We start from the raw sequence: 21,401 nt of genomic DNA, 5'->3' as shown, positions 1-21,401 counted from the left end.
GGTGAGGCTCGCTTAAGTCTGACAAGTAATCATTAGCGAGTTGGCTAGCAGGTTTTTCTGCCCCTATTACTTTACATATTGTGAAAGTGTGGGCTACGGGCGGGTTTATGGACCACCACACAGATGGGGGCCTTTGAAGCGAAAGGGAATTACTTAACAGTTTGGACATAGTTGTCACGTCCTGAAGGCAAGTAGGAAGAAGCAATGATACAAAGTTACCACGTCACTGGAAAAGGGATTACGAGAAGGATGGTCATAACGTGAATAACCGTGAATGGGCAACCACCCCAAAACAAGCTGAATTCACAGAATTCTCAGAGATTATCTAAAGTTCAGTTTGAACCCAGGTGACCAAGTCATGGATACCGCTTGGATACGGCAATGGCTTGGTATTGATTCTTCAAACGCTGGTTCTAGAACATACCGGTTGGATAGTATCACCTCACAAGGTGACTCCACAGTTCTAGTGTTCCTCATAAGAAGACTTTTGGATCTATTCACAGCTACATGTTAAAAAATAATGCATTAAGAAGAAAACATTTTTATTTTTCTGGATTTAATTTATAAACCCAATTGCTGCTGTTTCTATACTCATTGTTGGGGCTTTTAGGGCTGTAGAACCCTGTGATACCCTCATACCCAGCAAACATTCTGACCTCCTAGAAAAGAGGGGCACCAGGGGAGGAGAGAGGGGCATCAGGGGAGGAAAGAGGGGCACCAGGGGAGGAAAGAGGGGCACCAGGGGAGGAAAGAAGGGCATCAGGGGAGGAAAGAGGGGTATTGGGATTTGGTTTCAAGGAGGAAATGTCCTTCTTAAACAGGGACATGGGGGCAATGTGCCAACTCTAGATCAATCATCTAGAAGCCTCACGTGATGCCCACAGACTGTATTCAAGACTTTAAAGGTCAAACTTAGTGATTCTGAAGGCAGGACAATAAAAATAACAGACAATAACATCGCGCAAGCTCCAGAAAACATGTTTATGGCCACAGAGCCGTGGATTTCTCAACGACTGGGCTGTTTGGCGAGTTCCTGGGTGACGGATCCCCGAGGAATGTGACGGAATCTGTTGTTTGTGTACAAATAGATCAATGCTTACCGTGTGTGTCAGGCAGCCTCGGCGTGTTATTGGAGCAACAAACACTGGTGTCTGGAGGAACTAGGGGTTTGCTTTGATTTGTTTTTTTTGTTTTTCATCGATTTTGGAGAAATTCCACATCGCCTAAAAATAAAAAAAAGAGCAGATATGAAACCAAAATGGAAGGCCTGATAACTAAATGAATAACTTGATCTTGGTAAATATGATATATATATATTAATAAAAATATATATAAATATATATATATGTAGAAATATTAATAAATATATATGTATTTATATATATATTTTATATCTATCTATCTATATATATATACATATATATATACGGTATACAAACACACCAGAATGTATGCATTTTTGGAAAATAAGCATCCTCTTCTATTATATATTTATCTATTTATGAGTTTGCCATAATTTGCACTTATTTAAATATTTAAGATAATAGAGCAAGTATTTTGCAGTTATTTTAGATACCCACGCATAGATTGTAAGCTCCTTTGATCACGGTCCTCCTTATGTTTTTTTCTATATGCCCAAACCGTTACATGGCATATTACTCGCTAAGGCCTATTCACCCATTGTACAGCGCTGCGGAACATGATGGTGCTATATAAATCAATAAATAATACTTTAATTATAGCAGCAAGAATTTCCACAGCGCTTGTTACAGTCCCTACATACAGTATATATATATATATATAGGTAATAATAGTGGGTATAATAATACCTTGATAAAGTGATTTATTTTCAGGATATTGATGATAATTAGTCACAGGGCAGTATGAGGAGGGCAGTATGAGCAGGGCAGTTTGAAGAGGGCAGCATGAGAGGGGCAGTTTGAGGAGGGCAGCATGAGAGGGGCAGTTTGAGGAGGGCAGCATGAGAGGGGCAGTATGAGCAGGGCAGTTTGAAGAGGGCAGCATGAGAGGGGCAGTTTGAGGAGGGCAGCATGAGAGGGGCAGTTTGAGGAGGGCAGTATGAAGAGGGAACTATGAGGAGGGCAGTATGAGGAGGGCAGTTTGAAGAGGGCAGCATGAGAGGGGCAGTATGAGGAGGGCAGCATGAGAGGGGCAGTATGAGGGAGGTAGTGTGAGGAGGGCAGTATGAAGAGGGAAGTATGAGGAGGGAAGTATGAGGAGGGCAGTGTGAGGTGGGCAGCGTGAGGAGGGCAGCGTGAGGAGGGCAGCGTGAGGAGGGCAGTATGAGGAGGGCAGTATGAGGCGGGAAGTATGTGGAGGGCAGTATGAGGCGGGAAGTATGTGGAGGGCAGTATGAGGAGGGCAGTATGAGGAGGGCAGTATGAGGAGGGCAGTATGACGGGGGCAGTATGAAGAGGGCAGTATGTGGAGGGCAGTATGAAAGGGGCAGTATGTGGAGGGCAGTGTGAAGAAGGTAGCTCTCCATCCCCTGCCATTAATTGCCCTCCTCAGTACACTTCGCTGAGGTCAGCAGCCGAAGGAGGCGGGCTCATCGCAGACTGACATCACGCTTCCTAGGTTGCTATAGCTGAGCCCCGCCCCTCCGTCCTCCTTCCGGCCTGTGATTGGCTGAGGCGTGTGAATGAGCCCAGTATGTGCTGGATGGGGAGGAGAGGCGAGCATGTGTACGCTGGGCTGCCCCTGCCTCTGGTTAGTCTGGTTTTGCCTCTTTTGTCTGACACTTCTGGAGTCCTGGCTGCTGCTGGCTCGGGGCAGGCAGCCTACGGTGCGGGATCTGGGTGCAGGAAGCCCTCATATACCTGGAAGGAACCCAAAGGTGAGTTTATGTGACTTTGGTGGCATTTTGTGGCTCATTCTGTATACATTGTTAATCCTGATCAGACAAATAAGCAAAAGGACAATATGTTATGTATGACAGAACAAAACAACAGGCTGCATTTTATTATATATAAAGCATAGGGCACATTTTGAACTAAGTCCCATCATCCTCATCCATAACAGGAATCTGCAGTCACTGGCACACCAGGGGTAATAGGATGCTCAGGCAATCTTTAGAATAAAGCTCATAGTGGACTGGCACTCTCATTATGCTCAGCCAGCCACTAGTGTGATTTGTATGGATGTGATTCGTCGTTCAGTCGTTCTCTATCTGATCTTGGCATTGCATTTTCACTGGTTGAGCCTTTTGGGAGTTGTAGTGCACAGAAGCAGTTGTCGTAGCTTATGGCAGGGTGGGAGTGATGGGAGTGGTAGTCCGAGGGTATCGTCACGGTGTTTGTGATTTGCAGCGTCGCTTCTCCTTATCTTGCTACATGACCCTCCGCTTCAGGACAAGTTGGAACAGGAAAGGTAGAGATGCAGGAGGCATACATTACCTGGTTGAGATTCCACGCTCCATATGACAGGTCTGTGCATGCGCTGCTGCAGACCATCTGCCACCCAGTCATCCTCTCCTGCATGCTGGCAGTCTCCTGCCATGACTTTTTTTTAATCTTTTATCCACAGTTAAGGTTTTTAGAGAACATGAATTTTTTTTTCTCCCCGTGAATCTAGATTATTAACCAGAATTCGGTCATATTGTCCATTTTCTGGATTAAATCTGATTTTAAGCGCCAGCCACGTGTTTTTAATCTTCATATCTCTGGAGACATGTCCTTGGGTGGATTTAAAGAGAATGAAGCATCTTATTGTTCTGCAGAGACTCCCTGCTGTCATTCTGGGTTAAAAACCAACGTTGTGGAACATTTTCATATAAAATAATGCATCGAGATCCAGAAAGACGACTGGAGTCAATTCTAGATCAATCTAGAACATATATATATATATATATCACTGAAGATTTGTTTGTGGTTTGTCTGGAAAAGGGTAATTGTGTAGCATAGAAACAAACTATTTTTATATACATATAATTTACGGGGATCTCGATTATTTCAGAAATAGGATACTTTTTGTGTGTTAACCTTTTAATAGCTGGAGTAGCGAGGGAAACAATAGATGGCTGTTAACGTGTGACTCGTTCTTTCGTCACGGAGCAGGTTAAATTTTAACTTTGGGCCAATAACAATCATACAAATACGACACGCATGGCTTTTCCATGGGGCGTTATATGTAAGATAATGGTGCGATCGTCATGGCAACAGATGGAATCCTCGTGCCAATTGCTCCACTATTGATCCTTTGTACCAGAATTGCCCCTGTTGTTTTGGGAACGCGGCACACCTTTGCCTTCACTTAGGTGTAAGCTCTACGTGTAACATCCATACCGGCCAAGCAGAGGTTAACAGCGTTACGGAGAATTTCAGAATAAGCCGCCTGAATCGAGAAAAAAGTCACATTAACCGATTGCTTCGTAAGGTTCAAACAAAAAGTCGGACGTCAGCATGAAAGGTCTGGAAGCTGCTGGTTCTTCTTCGGCTTGGGTGCTTTCAGAGGAATACATATATAATTAATGGGGGCTGTTACATCAGAGGCTTAACTCTTTGAGTGCAGACGGGGTTGCTCAGTCATCTGTTAAAGGGGTGTTAGAAAGGTCCACTTCCTCGTGGTCTGGTGTGAATAGTAGGCTCTTTGGTCAAGAAGTTGTTGAAGACGGCATTTGGGATTCGAAATGAAAAGTCCAAAGTTTGGGTTTCAGGAACTCAAAACCAAGGTGATTGGGAATTATTTGATAGTCTTCTGTTTAAGTGTCCGTTGGCCAATTGGGACAATTATTGGTGTCCCGTATTTTCTTTGAAGGCTTGAGAAGACCTCCTTGTTGTCATCTTCTTAAATTCTTTGTTACCGACAAGCTAGGACGTCGAGGTTTATCTATCTAAGAAGATCTGGTTCCTGAAATACAACGTATCGAAATCAATTTAAATGTTTCATCAGTGACGGAAGTCGCGAAGCTTCACACCTCATGCCTAGAGAGTTTGGCCACCAAACGTCCCCTTGCTTTGGACACATATAACGATGCGCCGTTTTCTGTTAACCACGAAGTTAGTGCATCCCTCCTGAAGAATTTTTTTCTATAGGCGTCCCCGTAGTAATGAGGAAGTGGTATTTGTTCTGTACGCTTTTACTTAAATGGTTGTATTTTGAATGGACCTCAAAAGTAGAATAAGAAAAATATTCTTTATGGAATCTTAGAATTTCCGGCTATCGGTGGCTTTACAGGTGGTGACCTTGCCCAAGCTGGAAGGAGGACACTTTAAAGACCGTCTCATACCTGGTAGGAGGAAGAGAAGTCTAGTTAAATGTAAAACTGTTCTTTATTGTTGTTGAATGATGGTGCAATTGAAATTCCTTCTGTGTCGTACCAATAAAGGCTATTTACTGGTTGGATCCAAACTTTATGATGCTCCGTAGCGCTCTGATCGTTTGATTGGTGGACGTAACATGGATCAGGTTCTCTCATAGAGGAGTTTGGTGGAACCTTCTTTGGAAACACTTTATGAATAGGATTCTAGACCTTGGAACGTTCAGCTCTAGGTTGGTTATTTACCCAAACCTAACCACCATGCCATAGACCCCTGTGTAACATCTCAAGGGGAGAACACTTGTTGGTGGACCTTATATATCTCTGCTACCTTAGGGTTAGAGGACCAGCAAAGATTATATAATACTTTTTCAGAGGTGGGTGACATGGAGAAACTCTTTGGAGGCCACGTTTACAATCTGTCCTACCTCCAGAGGTGGAGGACCAACAGATTCTTGATGGATCATTAATACTGTCCTAAGTTCACAGGAATTAAGTGATTGCACATAATGACTCCAGATCCGATGACGTTCCTGCTGACCAAAAGAACAGACCCTGTATTAAACGTTAGTCTGGTCGTTCCATGTTTGAGTTAATCATGTCTTAATGAACATGTGGAGAGGAACTAAGAGGGGTAGGTTGACGTCATCATGGAAGGTTATCATGGAAAAGAAAGTATTCAATCATTTGGGCCAAGGTTAACCAAGTAGCGTTAACCTACAAGGCTTCTTCCTTCTGGAAACCTGCACTATACTTGGTCCAAAAATCCAAAGCAGGGAACAAATCGAAACCAGAAAAGGAAAAGGGGCTACCCAAGAGCTAGCAGTCAATCTTCAATTCAACTACAGTCCCCATAATCCCTGTCAAGCACTTGTCTGGACGCTGGTAGGCTGAGGATTATCAGAGTTGTTCTACAACTGCGGATAAAGATCTGCAGCATCGTATGAATCATGACACCTCTTACGTGATGAAATATGTTCAGTACATTCTTAGCGTGTGTGCGATAGGCGTACATACCCATGTGTAACACATACGCTGTACGTGAACTTGTATTTACTAACGTGTTTTGAATGCGTGGCACGTAGACCGGCTGAGAGATGCGTGTGCGTGGTGTGTGGAGTGTAAACACGGATGTTAGTGCAAGTTACTACGAGCACAGGAACGTTGCTGATTATCCTAAGTACATTGTCTACGGCCGGGGTGTACAGAATTCTGGGAAACAATGCAAATTCAGGTTAAAAGGAACCACTTTTCTGGGGGAAAAAAAACAGATTTAAAACAAATCGTAGTTTGTGCTCCAAAATAGGTTATCCATTTGTTATCTGACCCCCAATCTACTAGACACACACCCCGGCTCCTTATCATACGGCCTTTGGGGAAACAATAGAATGGCTCAGTCTTAATCGCCCAGTCTGACCCTCTAACTAATGAAAGTCTATGGAGGAAAGGACTTCATTAACATCACCATAAAGCATCCGCTCAGTGTGGTGTATAAGGTACATCTTCTTTAAGTGTGTCCTTCGTTGGTCACTAAAGCGTAATTAGCCGGAGACATAAACGCCACTCATTTTACCGACGGGAATAGGCGGGAAAACGAGGAGCGTTCTCGGGCCGGGGCTTTTTACCTGGTAACGTAACTAAATTTGTGTAAATTCTAGATATTCCGGGTCATTAGCCTTCGTTCTGTGCCAGATGTTCATTTTTATTATGTTAATGTTGTAGAAAGAATATCGATCATTCTCGTGGCCCGGCTGGACGTGGGGTTCCCCAAATACCCCCGACTCCCACCCTCACGTTTTCGGTTCCCCTGGGGTTGTTTCGCGTCGGATGGAGGTTTTCTCGTTCTGTAATAGTCAGCAATTAACCCGCAGTAATTACGCCGCAGCCTTCACAATCATTCCGCTCGTTAATTATTTATACGGAAATTCTCTCTCCTTCCGTCTGTTGGGGAGAACTAATTAATATGCAAATAGTGCCACCGCTAGCAGCGCTGAGTATTATGTGGACGCTGGTGCATGCGTCGCCACCGATAAATGCTATATTTAGGGGTAGGAAGTGCCATGCTAAAGGGGCAGACCCGCGGAAACCAATATTTCCTCCAGCATAAACCCCAGCGCTGTATACAGTAATATAACCCCCCAGCGCTGTATACAGTAATAACCCCCAGCGCTGTATACAGTAATATAACCCCCCAGTGCTGTATACAGTAATATAACCCCCCAGCGCTGTATACAGTAATATAACCCCCACCGCTGTATACAGTGATAACCCCCAGCGCTGTATACAGTAATATAACCCCCAGCGCTGTATACAGTAATATAACCCCCAGCACTGTATACAGTAATATAACCCCCAGCACTGTATACAGTAATATAACCCCCAGCGCTGTATACAGTAATATAACCCCCCAGCGCTGTATACAGTAATATAACCCCCAGCACTGTATACAGTAATAACCCCCCAGCGCTGTATACAGTAATATAACCCCCAGCGCTGTATACAGTAATATAACCCCCAGCGCTGTATACAGTAATATAACCCCCCAGCGCTGTATACAGTAATATAACCCCCCAGCACTGTATACAGTAATAACCCCCCAGCGCTGTATACAGTAATATAACCCCCCAGCACTGTATACAGTAATAACCCCCCAGCGCTGTATACAGTAATATAACCCCCAGCGCTGTATACAGTAATATAACCCCCAGCGCTGTATACAGTAATATAACCCCCAGCGCTGTATACAGTAATATAACCCCCCAGTGCTGTATACTGTCAGCAAGTGTGTAATTAAGACCGAGCCATTCTATTGTTTAACGCAGTCATTATGAATAGCTAAGATAAAAAGCTAGAGGGGGTAAATGCAAATATTCAGCAGGATCCCTCAATTCTCTACGGGGACGCAGCGTAAATTCCCCGGGAGCTCTCAGTGATTGGTTGTATGGATCTACGTATGACGGCTGGAACGCGTTATTATTATTTGACGACGTAAAGACGTTATAAGGAAATTATTACCCCCTCCTCCTTTTATTACCGTTGAATAGTCTGTCCGTCTTACCTGCGGTCTGCCTGTTAATTAGTAACACAGAGTCTCGCTTTTCATATTGGCTCGAGCACAGCCGGCCGCTTCAGCCGCTTCCCTTCCCTGATCGGAAGGGACCGCGCATGTTCTAGGACTTTACTAATAGGCAACATGTTTTGTTTGTTTATTTGTTTTTCATCTTTATTATGTTTTTCCAGGAACAGCTAGCCTCTGAAAAACAAACATGCGCCGTACCATTTAATGGTAGATTTTGCGTGTTTCTCTTTATTTTTAAAGCTGCTGTTCCACCTGTTCTGCCGATTCTAACACTTTCACGCAAGGTGACGTGTTCCATACTGGGGGGGGGCAGGGAAAGAGGCAAATTGATATTGGGGGAGTCTGTAGACCCCCCCATACATTTAAAAGGGGGCCTTAGTACAGACCTTAGGGACCTTAGTACAGACATTATGAAAGTGGCACACCAGGTATGAATACATTAAGAAAGAGGGTCCTTGCCCATAGAGCTTACAGTCTAAGCAGTGGTTGGGAGTGGGCAGACGTACAGATACGATGGAGTGGGGTGTCATTTATATGAAGGTCTGAGAGGGTTTCAGGGGATGTTTCTGGGGACAGATGGCTCATCAAGGGACTGTACCCTAAACACGGGGTATCTGGTCAGTATACTAGGCATAGACGCAGCGGGGGGGGGCGTTAACAGGGTCCGTGTTCTTCTTCACGGCATCCCCAGGAGGCTCTTTGGTTTTCTTTAGAGGGAATGTTGTCTGCAGGGGGTGGACATGTGGAGCGGCGGAGCTGAAGATGGCCTTTGCTGGATGTTTTGATGTCGCATAGTATTGTTCCAGACCACAAAAGCTTAAATCAACAAAGAAACTCTCACGAGGAACACCTATAGAAAGCCGGATTTGCCTATAGCACTTAAAACCGAAAGAATTTACCCCTCCCCTTCAACAAACACCTTGAAAAAAGCAGCAATCTGCATATCAATAAAAAAAATAATAATCACTGGATCCAGAAACCACAAGTGATATCACTGCGCAGCCCCAAATGCAAATGAGCTCTGTGTTACCCCATGTTAGGTGTGCAGGGGGGGTTTAGTCCTCTTTCTTCTATATATTTGGACTGTTTGTGAGATGTAAGTAAAGGCTGTTGTGGGGAAGGCGACCCTATAAGTGTCTAGGTGCCATTTGTTGGATCTCAAATGGTTAAAAAGTGCATTGATGCCCATGCCCTGCCTGCTCGGCCCCATTCGGCCCCCCTCTAACCGCCCGTTTTTCCTGCTGTAAAGACTCAAACCTTAATCAGTCGTTGGTCTCGTCTTAGATTCAGGAGCCGTATGTCTATCCCATGCATGTTTAATACCCTCACTGTATTACCCGCTACCACTTCTGCCTGGATGCTGTTCCACTTATCTACCCCCCTCTTCCTTACATTCCATCTTAGCCTCCTGTGAGGCATGCAATGGGTTTCCAGTAAACTGGCATATTTATAACGGGGTGGGGTGGGGGGGGGGGCTCTTTGTGTACTCAGTTTCAGTCTAACGCTTAGCATAACACCGCGGGGGTTCTCTCTCCTCTGGGCTATAAGTAGAGATGTAGTTGACATTTCTCTTCCTGCAGGTCTTTCGCCTCCTCGTCTGGATACCTGCCCCGGAGAGAATGGTTTTCCAGGCTATGGGAAAACTGCTGCGCTATAGGAAAAGGTAAGTGTTAATTCTAAATGCATTCTGAGTCCTGCGCCAGTTGTACAGCATGATCTAGAAATATTCCAATGATACCGGACCAGAGAAAGCAAGTATCAGGAAACCAGAGACCTTGAGGTCTCCAAGAAACCCGACTAGACACTTATTGTGATATACGTACCTTGTAGACCCCCTTGAATGGAGAAAATGGGCGTTTCAACAATTTTTGTATAATTTATAGTAAAATGCGTTAGTTTTGATACATTTCACGCACAGTGCTATACTCAGCAACGTATCAATCACCTTTATGAAAGCCTACAGTTTAAAGCGCGATCAGGAAAATAATTCAAGCAGCTACAGATGTCAGCAACTTTAGGAAATGTAACAAGAGCCGAGATATACATTAAAGCGCATTAAAGATTCCACGTGCGCACGCGCGGCTATGACAGCAAAGATTAGACGGGGTCAGAAGAGATGGGATGCCGGGCAGCGCACCCATACATTCTTTGTTAAGGTCACATGACGAGCGGCGGGGCAGAGATTCATTCCGGGGAGATCCTGCATGCAGTGTTACCGGGAGAGCGCGCTAGAGAAAAATGATTTGATTACAGTCTGGAAGAATGTCTGAATTTTAACGATCTTTGTAGCATAAAAATTGTGGCTTCCAAGAATGCGAAGCAGTTAGGGATTAAAGGGACGCCGACTTAATGTAAGGAGGTTTTACTTTAACGAGAGGGTGGTGGATAAGTGGAACAGCCTCCCAGCAGAAGTGGTAGAGGGTAACACAGTGAGGGTATTAAACATGCATGGGATAGACATACGGCTCCTGAATCTAAGACGAGACCAACGACTGATTAAGGTTTGAGTCTTTACAGCAGGGGAAACGGGCGACTAGACGGGGGCCGAATGGGGCCGAGCTGTGGGCAGGTTCTTTGTTTGAATTTGCATGCCCTCGCCTTTAATAGATGCGTTCATTTTAGGCCGAATTTTGGAGGAGGCTGCGAAAAACCAATAATGAATGAGAATGACATTGAGACGTTCTAATCCACCTAGATCTCCAGAGACTCTAGAACGCGTATTTTACAGAGAAATGTTATTATTTGCGCGAATTCCTTGAACGGTATCGCTGTCACTATGTAAATATTACCAGGAAGTTGACCTTTATTTACCACGACCATATTCTCAGAACGAAAAAGTTCCAAAAATAAAATAACGTTTACAGAATCCCTTATTACTGAATAAAATAATAAGTTAATGTGTTAAAATGTTATTATTTATTCTATTAAAAACGAAATAGTTGTACGGAAGAGGGACCATCTTACTAATGGCAGTCTATGGGGGAAGGACTTCATTAGTCCTGCCATAAAGTGTCAGCCCAGTGTGGTGTCATCCCAATATCTCATGACAATAAGGCCTTCGGAGGAGCAGATAAGGGGGGTTTCTTGGAACGTAACGAGATAAGAGCCGCTCTTCTTTTGTAGTAGACTTGACTTTTGTGTAGAAAAGTAAATTTAATGCCCGGAGGATAATATTTATTTTCTCTTTAAGGACGGACTCTCCCAGCAAGAAGACACAGCCGGAAAACGAGAAGCTGTACCTGGAGCCTCGGCACACGGCCGCCCGGGTTGTCGATGCCGATATCCTGATGCTGGTGGCTTTGCCCAAGGGGCTTAACGTGGACGAGTGGCTGGCGAGCAACGGTACGTCAGTATTCTCTAAGGGTTATCGCTCTAGACTAGAAGCTGGCTGATTGGCTGTTTTTCAAGCCTTTAATGGACCTATAGCCTGGCGGTTTCATAGTCACCCTTAAAAACTGTAAAGATTTCTAATTTGGGGGGGTTCTTCATGACCATTGATACAGAGCTCTGTTTCAGTTGAGCTTAGAAAAAAAGTAAGCTCTGGTCCTCCTAAAGAGGGACTGGTCCTCCTAAACAGGGACAGTTGGGAGGTATGTCGTAATCTGGCTCCGGATTACTCCTCGAGATGGAATGTGTGATTATGTTTGGGTTTCCGCTTACGTCTATTGTCACATTAAGAGTAAATATCCTGTCGTACGTACAGGAGCGCTAAGCAAACATCAGACTGGTCGATAAGGGGGTTAAAAATCCCGCTCTCTAGAAATTGGGACGGTTCTAGAATAGAACGTCAGACTTTATTATCCGGAACAGCAAAAGAGACAATGAATAGGGGAGTGCAGGTAACCTTGTGAAACAAGCAGTGCTGATCTCACTAGAGGTTGTAAAAGCCCCGGCGGGTAAATACTTACATCCTGTTCTCTAGTACGTAACCCCTGAAGATCTGCTCTCACCGCCGCCCCGTTGTTAGTCAACAATTTTCTTTAAGTGTTTTTGCAAACAAGGGGGGGGGTTGTTTCCTGTTTTGTTAAGACCCTGCATGATAAGCCCTGGCAAAATTAACCCTTAACCCCTTAAGCACAAAGCATTGTGAGCCCGTACATGTACGGCTTTGGTCGAGAAGGGGTTAAAAAACCATTTTACGTGAAACTAAATAATAGCAAAGCACATTTTCTGTCTTTTTTTTTAAACCGGATTCCGATGTCCCAATAGAGGCAGGAGGAAAAAACCCATTTTATATGAATTAGGACCCCATGCTTTACAGCAGTGCCATCGAGCGAGCGCCGAGGAGTCCTAGCCGTAAAGAGCTCTAAGCACCAGCTGTCCGTAAAGAATTCCCCGTCCGTTTTGCTCCCGTTTTTCCCATCTCTTACGTGTTGTTCACATCATCCATATTTAGCCTGGATTTTATTCTGCGATTCTATTTATGAAGTCGGATTAACCCTTTAGGGGTTGTTTTTGTATCATTTTTGTATTTCCTGCTGCTGGTGTGGAGATCTTGTTAGGCTCCCGCTGTTGATTGGTAACGGATACGTTGTGACCCCGGAAGCATCTCGGGGGGGTCTTTCTCCTTGGGATTGGTCGATGAGCTCTAACGGCCCACGCGGGGAGCTCGTGGAAGCCGCGTTACGTCAGCGGCAGGTCGGAGCCGCCGTTCTGATTGTATAAGCAATAAATTTCCAGACTTACTGACCACCGAGCACCAATCCCAGCGCCCGATGAAACCGGATCAATGAAGCTCTCTTCTTGACGAAGGTCCTCTGGGTAGCTTAGTGCAAGCATCTTTAAAGCTGCCGTTCCACCTACTCTGCGGAATTTTACTCTTATAACCAAACACGGCTTTGGAAACCTCACTCCCAGCCCTGCCGGACGCTCAGTCCCTTCCCAGAAGTCATTGTTACATCACATAAGATCTTATCTCCTCGGTAATTAATGCCAGGGACACTTAATTGTCATGTGACACAAAAAGCAGGCACCGATAGGCTGTTGACGCAGAAATGGGCGACATGTCATAGCAGACAACTAGTCTTTCGTTTTAGCTTTTTAAGGCACTATATGCCTACCCCATGAATGTTTAAATTCCCTCACTGTATTAGCCTCTACCGCTTCTGCTGAGCGGTCATTCCACTTATCTACCACCTTCTCAGATTTCACAGCATTTATAACAAAAAAAAAATATAGCATGGAGGGAAAAAAAAAGATAACACAAGATATACAAGATTGAATTTTGTGTATGGTCTTTTTATAGCGTGGATTGCCTAAAGCCGGTTAATCCTCTGTGTTTCCTGCTTTTTCCTCCCCGGCTTTGCGTTCCTTTCTAATTACTTCTTGAAGCCCGAGGTGTCCGTCCTCGGCCCTGTGAATTTTGCCGGCTCGTTAGAAGTTTTAATTAGACTTGCTCATCGCGGTGATTATTCGTGGTGTAACATAACCCCGGTATTAGGGTAAACTAACTCCGGGGGGCATTCCGAGGCTTTAATTATCTTATTACTACTAGTCGCTTATCGGTTACGTCATGGCATGTTATAGTTACATTTCCTGTTTCCTCTCAATCCATAAATTACTAATTTTTAAATTAGGCGCGATTTTTTGTTTTTTAGCACGGGACAGTCCTGAGTTTGCCACAGAGGCAGAGCTCGGCAGGAGAGGTGGGTTCGGGGCAGTGATCCCGATTTAATTCTCTGGTGTCTGGGGCAGAGAATGCGTACTGCACATGTGCAGATTTCTGCACATGCTCAGTAGCGCTGCCAGTTTGAGTGACACTCTACCTCCCGAGCTCCGCCCGCAGCACCCCAATTGGCTGGGTTTTGACATTGGGAGGTCTTTCTATTCCTAGTGTGTGTTCTGCTAAGCAAAATATTATTATTATTTGTTTTTTTAACCTAATGTTTTATTTTGAGCTATAACAAGAAATAAATACATTTTAAAAAAAATCATTTAATTAACTTCCCCATTTGCTGGATTTTTGGTGTAAAAGCACACAGAATGTTCTCGTAACGGGCAGCGTTTTATTATTCTCTGCCGGAGACGCAGAAAAATAACAAATTTTTTTTTTTTTTTTTTTAAAGAACTTAAACCCTGTAGGGCAGACTGCTAACCCTTTCAGTGCCAGGGAGAGCCACATACTATGTTGCCATAAGTGGTTTATGGGATAGATGGATGGTGAAAGGGGTATTAAATGACTACCTGCCCCTAGCGGGGCTTTTAATGGCCTTACACAACTCTGTATTGTCATGGTTTCAGCGTTGGCTATATAATATCAGACTCTGATAAAATAAGGACTCAAAAGTCTCGTTGTCGATTTAACGCAGATCAGAGGCGCTGAGAAGTCCAGCTCTTGAGCGTCAGCTTCTCCTCCCCGTCCTTCATAACATGTTTTCTCCTCTCTCCTTGTCCTCCGGTCGGGGAAGAGACGTCTGTGTTTGCTTCTGTGTGGCAGCAGCCGGGTATAATATAGAATTCTGGCCGCGATGAGACCGCAGAGACAGCGCTTCGGGTTATAAATAAACGGCGCCTGTATCGAGCATCCCGTTTAACCCCCGCGGTGAGGGAGTCGGGTTGCGGATGATTTCATATTTCAGAATAAGGGCTGGGTCATAAACGTCAGGAACCCTTCAAACTCTGATCCTGAGCCGCGGCGGACTACAAATCCCAGCACTCTCAGCTACCTATCAGTCTGGCTTTTAGAAATGTGCGTTATAAGGAGAATTTCTTAGCGAGGCCGTACTGTCCCTTTAACGCCCTTTGTCTGCAGTAATGTTAGTTTGAGTAATCGCTGTATGGCGTTTGGCTGTTTAAACAAGCGCAGCCGCACCGGTCCTATTAATAGGAGATTCCCGCTGATATGGAAAAGCACTTAAATATTCCGTAAATCATAGCTTAGAGCCGGCAGCGTCTGCAATAACATCCAGCAGCTTCTGGGTTTCGTCAGAGGGGGTGGAAGAACATTACAACATTGGCATTTTTAAAAAAAATATAAAAATTACTTAAAGTCCCAGCTTCCTATTAGTAGGCAAGGGTTAAAAAAAATGCGGAATCTTAATGTGCGGATCAGATTAATCGTCGATATATCCGTTTATTTTCTACCTGCTTTTGTGTTATTGTATTTATTTTATTTATTTATTTTATTTATTTATTTTATTATTATTATTATTTTATTTTATTATTAGTATTTTATTTATTTATTTTATTATAATTTTTATTTTATTATTTTATTTATTTTATTATTAGTATTTTATTTATTCTTTTGTCTCATCGTATTCTTGTTTATTTTTCAGCCTCTGCCTTCTACAATCACGTCAGCCTATTTTATGGATCGATCTCAGAATTCTGCACAGCAACATCTTGCCCCACGATGAAAGCCTGGTCAACGTAAGTATGGAACCCTTACCCCTCACCAAACCGAAAGTTCCTGCTCAATCACCACACTGAGCTGATGCTTTATGGCAATGCTAATGAAGTCCGTCCCTCCATAGACTTTCATTGGTCAGGGAGTCCGACTGGGCGATTAAGGCTGAGTCATTCTTTTCTTTACCACAGGCAGCACGATAAGGAGTCGGGGTGTTTGTTTAGTAGATTAGACAGGGGGGGGGACGTAGCTACTGTTCTGTCCCTTTAAAAATGGATCCTACCTCCGCTTGGCATCTAGCCTGGGCTAAAAATAAAAAGAGAGAAAATTGAGATCATAAAATGTCTGCGCTAAATTTAACTGCGTTCCCTGCGGATTGTAGCACCTCTTTATTGGTCCAACATAAACATTACGCTGAGATTTTGTCGTTCATTACTCTCCCCCCCCATGTTTAACCCTTCGTGTACCACCGCGTCAATCCGAACGACGGCAAAAAAATAAAATAAAGAATAAAAAAAATTGGCTTTGGTTCATAAATTGTTTCAAACAAGGAAATGAACGTTTGGAAAAGAATGAAGCCTCGTCTGGCAACAAAACCACAAAGTGGAGGTGGCCGACACAGACGTTTAACTCTCAGTCCGATTAGTAGTCACGGGCAATATAGAGCCTTAGCCATACTGGCCAGCAGGCCTGGACGGTCCATCTGGTGCACCTTTAATTTTCCATTATTAAAAAACAAAACAAAAATACATTAATTTAAAAAAATAAAAACCTTTTAGCACTAGAGGGCCATTCAACTTATTTGTATTGAGCTACATTTAAACTCAAAGGGTTAATGGACCTGGTAGTTTTTTGTGATTTTTTTTGTTTTTTTCCTACCATCCCATAATCCTTGCCAGATCGCGCCTGACTCTCTGTTTTTATTGGTTGTTTTCCACTAAATCACGAGCGCTTTTTTTAGTTTCGGCTACATTTTTTAAATTAGTTTTTTTCTGGACATGCGCGTCCGGAGCTTCTTCAGGATTGGCAGAGGAAATGTTTTCCTCCTTCCCGTGTTACTGTGTCTAACCCTACGACCGGTTATTGATGTCGAAGGTAACAACGGGGAGTTATGTAAAGAAGACAAACCCATCCGTGGAATTTTATTTGTCTTTTGGCGATACGAGAACGGCGGTAAAAACCCGGCAGAAACTTCCTGGATACACACCCGGGGGGCAAAAATATATATTTGCATAAATGCCCCGAGTTGTGGGGTAAAACTGCTTTAAAATATCGGGTGTAATATGTACCTGTATATAATACATATTCTACAACAAATCTCCCAGCAGATTGGCCCAATCCGGCCCCCATCTAGTCCCCCGTTTCTCCTGCTGTAAAGACTCGAACCTTAATCCGTCGTTGGTCTCGTCTTAGATTCACGAGCCGTATGCCGATCCCACGCATGTTTAGAATCTACCACCTCTGCTGGGAGGAAGAGCTGTTATAAGCTGAGATCACAAAGCTTTATATATGTAAAAAGAAATGCTTGGAATAGCTATCTTCTTATGGGATTTTCGACAATACCCATCATGTCCCCCCCGAGAGACTTGACTCCAGCGCCACGCGTGTCCACGGGCTATGTAAAGGAGGCTTTGTTGATAAGGAGTTGCCAAGAAACCTCCATACACAGTAACAGCTGAGTGCCCTAATGAATTATAATTAGCCGTCCTTGCACCTGCTGCCTGCTTTGCTCGGAATGAGAGGGTTCTGGAGAACACGCATCCTCTTCTGGATTTAGCGTTTAATATACGGCCGACCTGGTGGCTCTATCTCAGTGCGCTGAATCCAACATGGACGCGCGGCCATCAGGATGACCAACCTGGCCATTGCGTAATCCACTCGGCGTAACCAATTCCCATTGGGTGGCAGCCTGCCAGTATGGGAGCACGTATAGGAAGTAGTCAACCTCAGTGGGTTCGACAAAGCTTTGGTCTGGGCAAGTTGGACTGAAATACCATAAACATTGGGTTTCACCTGATGGCAGTAATGATGATCCACCACCACCACCACCATGGGTACTTTGGCTGGAGGCATTATGGGGTGGGATGTTGGAATGGTTATTGGTATTTAAGCAGTTTGCCTAAACCCCAGCCCCCCGTGGTGCTCAGTGAGTGTGCGCTCCATCAAATTCCCATTCGGAATGGTGAGGTCTCTTTGAAGGAGTCTCTGAGAACATGGAGCATTTTGTGATCCATCTTCAGCTGCACCATGTTGGCACCTGGTAGATGCCGCTCATTCCGGATGGTCTGCTAGAACTTGGGAATAAACTCACATTTCCTGTTATATTTTTCTTGAAAAAACCCCCCAAAAAACGCATGTTTGGGCAGGCATGAGCGTGATGTTTATGTGAACGCTATCAGTAAGAGCTGACATTAGTGACTTTTTTGTTGAGTAAACACTGACGCCCACATCAAGAATGCGGAAAGTCTGAAGCGTCTTCACATAATAATAAAATAATTCCTGCCTGTAGTAGCAGAAAGGAAACCATTCTCAGTTTGACAGCCAAATTTACCCAATAAAAGGTCTTTTGATATGCGATACCCTCACTGTAGGTGCACTTTGACCCAAGGTGTGGTCTTCAGCTTCAGACGCATGTTCAGAGGATTCGGTGGGACATCTTTGGCTTTATTTGTCACATGAATCAGAGCCAAACCAGAAATATGGATTATGCCACGCTGGGAAGCAGTGCGGACTATAAGAGCTGACATGAAATGGGTTTCTAAAGGGTCATCGTGTATCCAGTTTGTAGTAAAAAATTAGTGTTGATGATGATGATCGGCGGTGTGGGGTTTGTTGAGGAAGAACAATTAACTGATGATGATCAGAGTTGAGTAATTTTTTTTCTTCTTCTGAGAAGTAAAAATGTTCTTGCATCCTCGAAAGTTCTAGTATTAATACGCACACATGGTATGGTCCATTTCTGAAGGAGACCCTGGGAAAGTGTGTGACTCTGTAGACCCTGCACTTCTAAACCCCACCAACAGAGGGCCACTCCGTTAGGCTGGTGCTTCTGTGTATCTCCTGACGTAAAGTTTGGGGTAAAAACACCGGTGGAAGGCTACATGATCACCCAATGTTCCACAAGCATAATATTAAGATATTTATAAGGTTGGGGAGGCAATTTTGGGTGAGTTTACTGATATTTTGTCTACAAAGAAGATGTGGTGTTTACTCCAGGGGACAAACCGTTTTAATATTAAACACAGTTTCTAAAACATGAGACTTTCGATCATTTTTTTTTTAAGCCACTTTGTACGTTTTGGGTTTTAGGCAATATCATTGGACGGACGAAAAAGGGCGGAAAAGGAAGTGTTCGGCCCCCCAGTACGCAGACTACGCCATCAGCATTATTCAGAAACTCCTTACGGACGAAGATCTCGTTCCCACAAAGCACAGTAAGTGTCCAAACGTCCCGCTGATCCCTGAATTGTTTTTAAAGTGACCTCATCCTACTTTAACCCATTAAAAAAGAGCAGTTTTTCCAACGAGATATTTCATTTTTGTGTCTTTGACAGGCAAAGAGTTTCCGAAGTCCTTCAGACCGGCCATACAGAAGACCTTCCGCCTACTCTTCCATCTCCTTGGTCACATCTACTCTTGCCACTTCAAAACAGTGGTCCACCTGGAACTGCACCCCCACCTAAATACCCTGTACCTCCACCTCCTGCTTTTCTGCGCAGAATTCCACCTCCTCGATTCAAAGGAAATGGCTTTGAGCGAGGATCTGACCTCGGCTCTCATCAGATCCGGTCCATCGCCTCGGAGCTCAGGAACCCAATCCAGAAACACCTGATCAATGGCAAAGAACGGACTTTCGAAAACGCCTCTACTGCCGCGAGAAAATGCCTTACCTTATATAGCACAGCAATAATATAAGTGCATATTTACGTTAAATCTTTTTTCATGGAGTATCATGCGCGGGGGCTTCTTGCTCGAGCGATGGTTGCTAGATGTTTAAATGCATGGAGGAGGATGGACTTCTCTATTCCGTACGATGCACGCGGAGAGCTTGTCGGCTCCGGAGAGTCAAAAAACGCCTGTAAAATAAATACAAATAACTGTTAATGGGGGCACCCTGGCTGGGGGGGCTTTTTACCTTAAATCCGAGGAACCGTGAGCCCCAGTCATGGAAGATAGGGGGGGGCGACGCAGACCGAATCACTATGGCCATGTAACGTGCTGGCATCACCCCAGGGTCACGTCTCAACCCCCGAACGCTGGACCTAACCGCCTCTGCCTATCAAAGGACTCCAACATTTAAAGTGAATTTTTTTTTTATTCTTTTTAATTTTTATTTTTATTTTATTCCTCTGAAAACTGTTTTTATTTTTTTCTTGGTGAATATTCTTCTATGCGGAAGAACCGGCTTTGAAAAATGAACGGACTTAAATTCGACAAGATCGGACGTTCCTACAAATGCTATTTTTTATTTGATGGATATTTATCACATCGGTTATATTCCAATATATATGCGTATATATATATATATATATATATATATATATAATGTGTGTGTGTGTGTATATATATATATATATACACACATTTCGGTTTTTTGTTTTTTTTATTGGGGACTTGTTACTTTTTTTTTTTTTAAGAAAAAAACTAAGCACTTAACTTTTGTAATTTATTAATTTTAAGTAAAGAAAAAAAAAATTAAAGAATTTCTTGTATTTGTTTTTTATTGATTGATTGTTTTTCGTGAAAGAATTGTTTAAATATCAGGTTACGTTCCAACCCCAGGCACTCAAAGGTCCGGAAGCTAAAAATAAAACCATACGCAGTGTACGGGAAAAGAAGCCGATCTATATATATAGTTATATATTTACTCGCGGTTGTTATTAGTAACGGGGTCATATATTTTACATGTAAACCAAGACATTTGACTACAATCTTCTCTGTGCTCTAAAAAAAACTGTGTGTTCTACCCGCTGTTACCCGAAACGTGTGAAGAATAATCAAGGATCGCCCCAAACTTTCTCTAAGGGGCATCACCCTGATTTTATTTACATTTTTTTAAATAGAATTATATGTAGGAAAAGTGATTTTAATACAAATACAATCAGCGGGTCAAATGTATAAGCAGTTTAGAACTTTTACCTAGAACTGCTTTTTAATACAACTTTTGTATTCTGTGTCTTTTTTTAATATGGGCTTTATTTATTGCATACCAACAGTCCCGGTTTTCGTGGCACAGTCCCGATTTTCAGACACGGTCCCGATATGGAAGGGCAGACTCAGTTTGGGTCTCAGGGTGCCAAGACCCTGTTAAACCTTCTTAACCATTTCTATAAGTTAACGCCGGCCCCCCGTTAGTAATAAACAGAACTGAAGTCACAGAAGCCGGGATGCTCAGCGAGACTCGTGGAAGTTTGTAGAGCGCTAATCCCTGAGTTTGTCTTCTGCTAAACACGGGGATTAATGTATGCGCCCCTGTGAATATTTTCAACAAAAACATTGACGTACGGAATACTTCACTCAGTTTCCATATAATCCGATGGCCTTTTCTAACCTTAGAGACCTAACGCTACTCGCCTATAACATTTTATGTTTTGTACTCTACTGTTCAAAGGTTTGGGGTCACTTAGCTGAAAACAAGGACACTTCTGGCTGTAACATAAAAAGGTTTTCTAACGATCAATTAGCCTTTTAAACTTAAA

The 21,401-nt window shown here is 43.6% G+C and overlaps 1 protein-coding gene across 1 annotated transcript; it reads left to right on the top strand.

Annotated features, from left to right (window-relative positions):
- The first annotated feature begins 2,617 nt into the window (after nt 1–2,617).
- On the top strand, nt 2,618–19,808 carry LOC128470461 (MOB kinase activator 2-like). Its single transcript, XM_053452354.1, has 6 exons — nt 2,618–2,857; nt 9,938–10,020; nt 11,548–11,699; nt 15,632–15,725; nt 19,012–19,136; nt 19,257–19,808. Exons 1-6 carry the CDS (start codon nt 2,663–2,665, stop codon nt 19,532–19,534), a joined length of 927 nt encoding a protein of 308 aa, XP_053308329.1. The 5' UTR covers nt 2,618–2,662; the 3' UTR covers nt 19,535–19,808.
- Nucleotides 19,809–21,401: the final 1,593 nt, after the last annotated feature.

The sequence above is a fragment of the Spea bombifrons genome, chromosome 12 (assembly GCF_027358695.1).
Source record: "Spea bombifrons isolate aSpeBom1 chromosome 12, aSpeBom1.2.pri, whole genome shotgun sequence".
Classification (NCBI taxonomy): domain Eukaryota; kingdom Metazoa; phylum Chordata; class Amphibia; order Anura; family Pelobatidae; genus Spea; species Spea bombifrons.
This window is presented reverse-complemented; position numbering and strand designations above follow the sequence as displayed.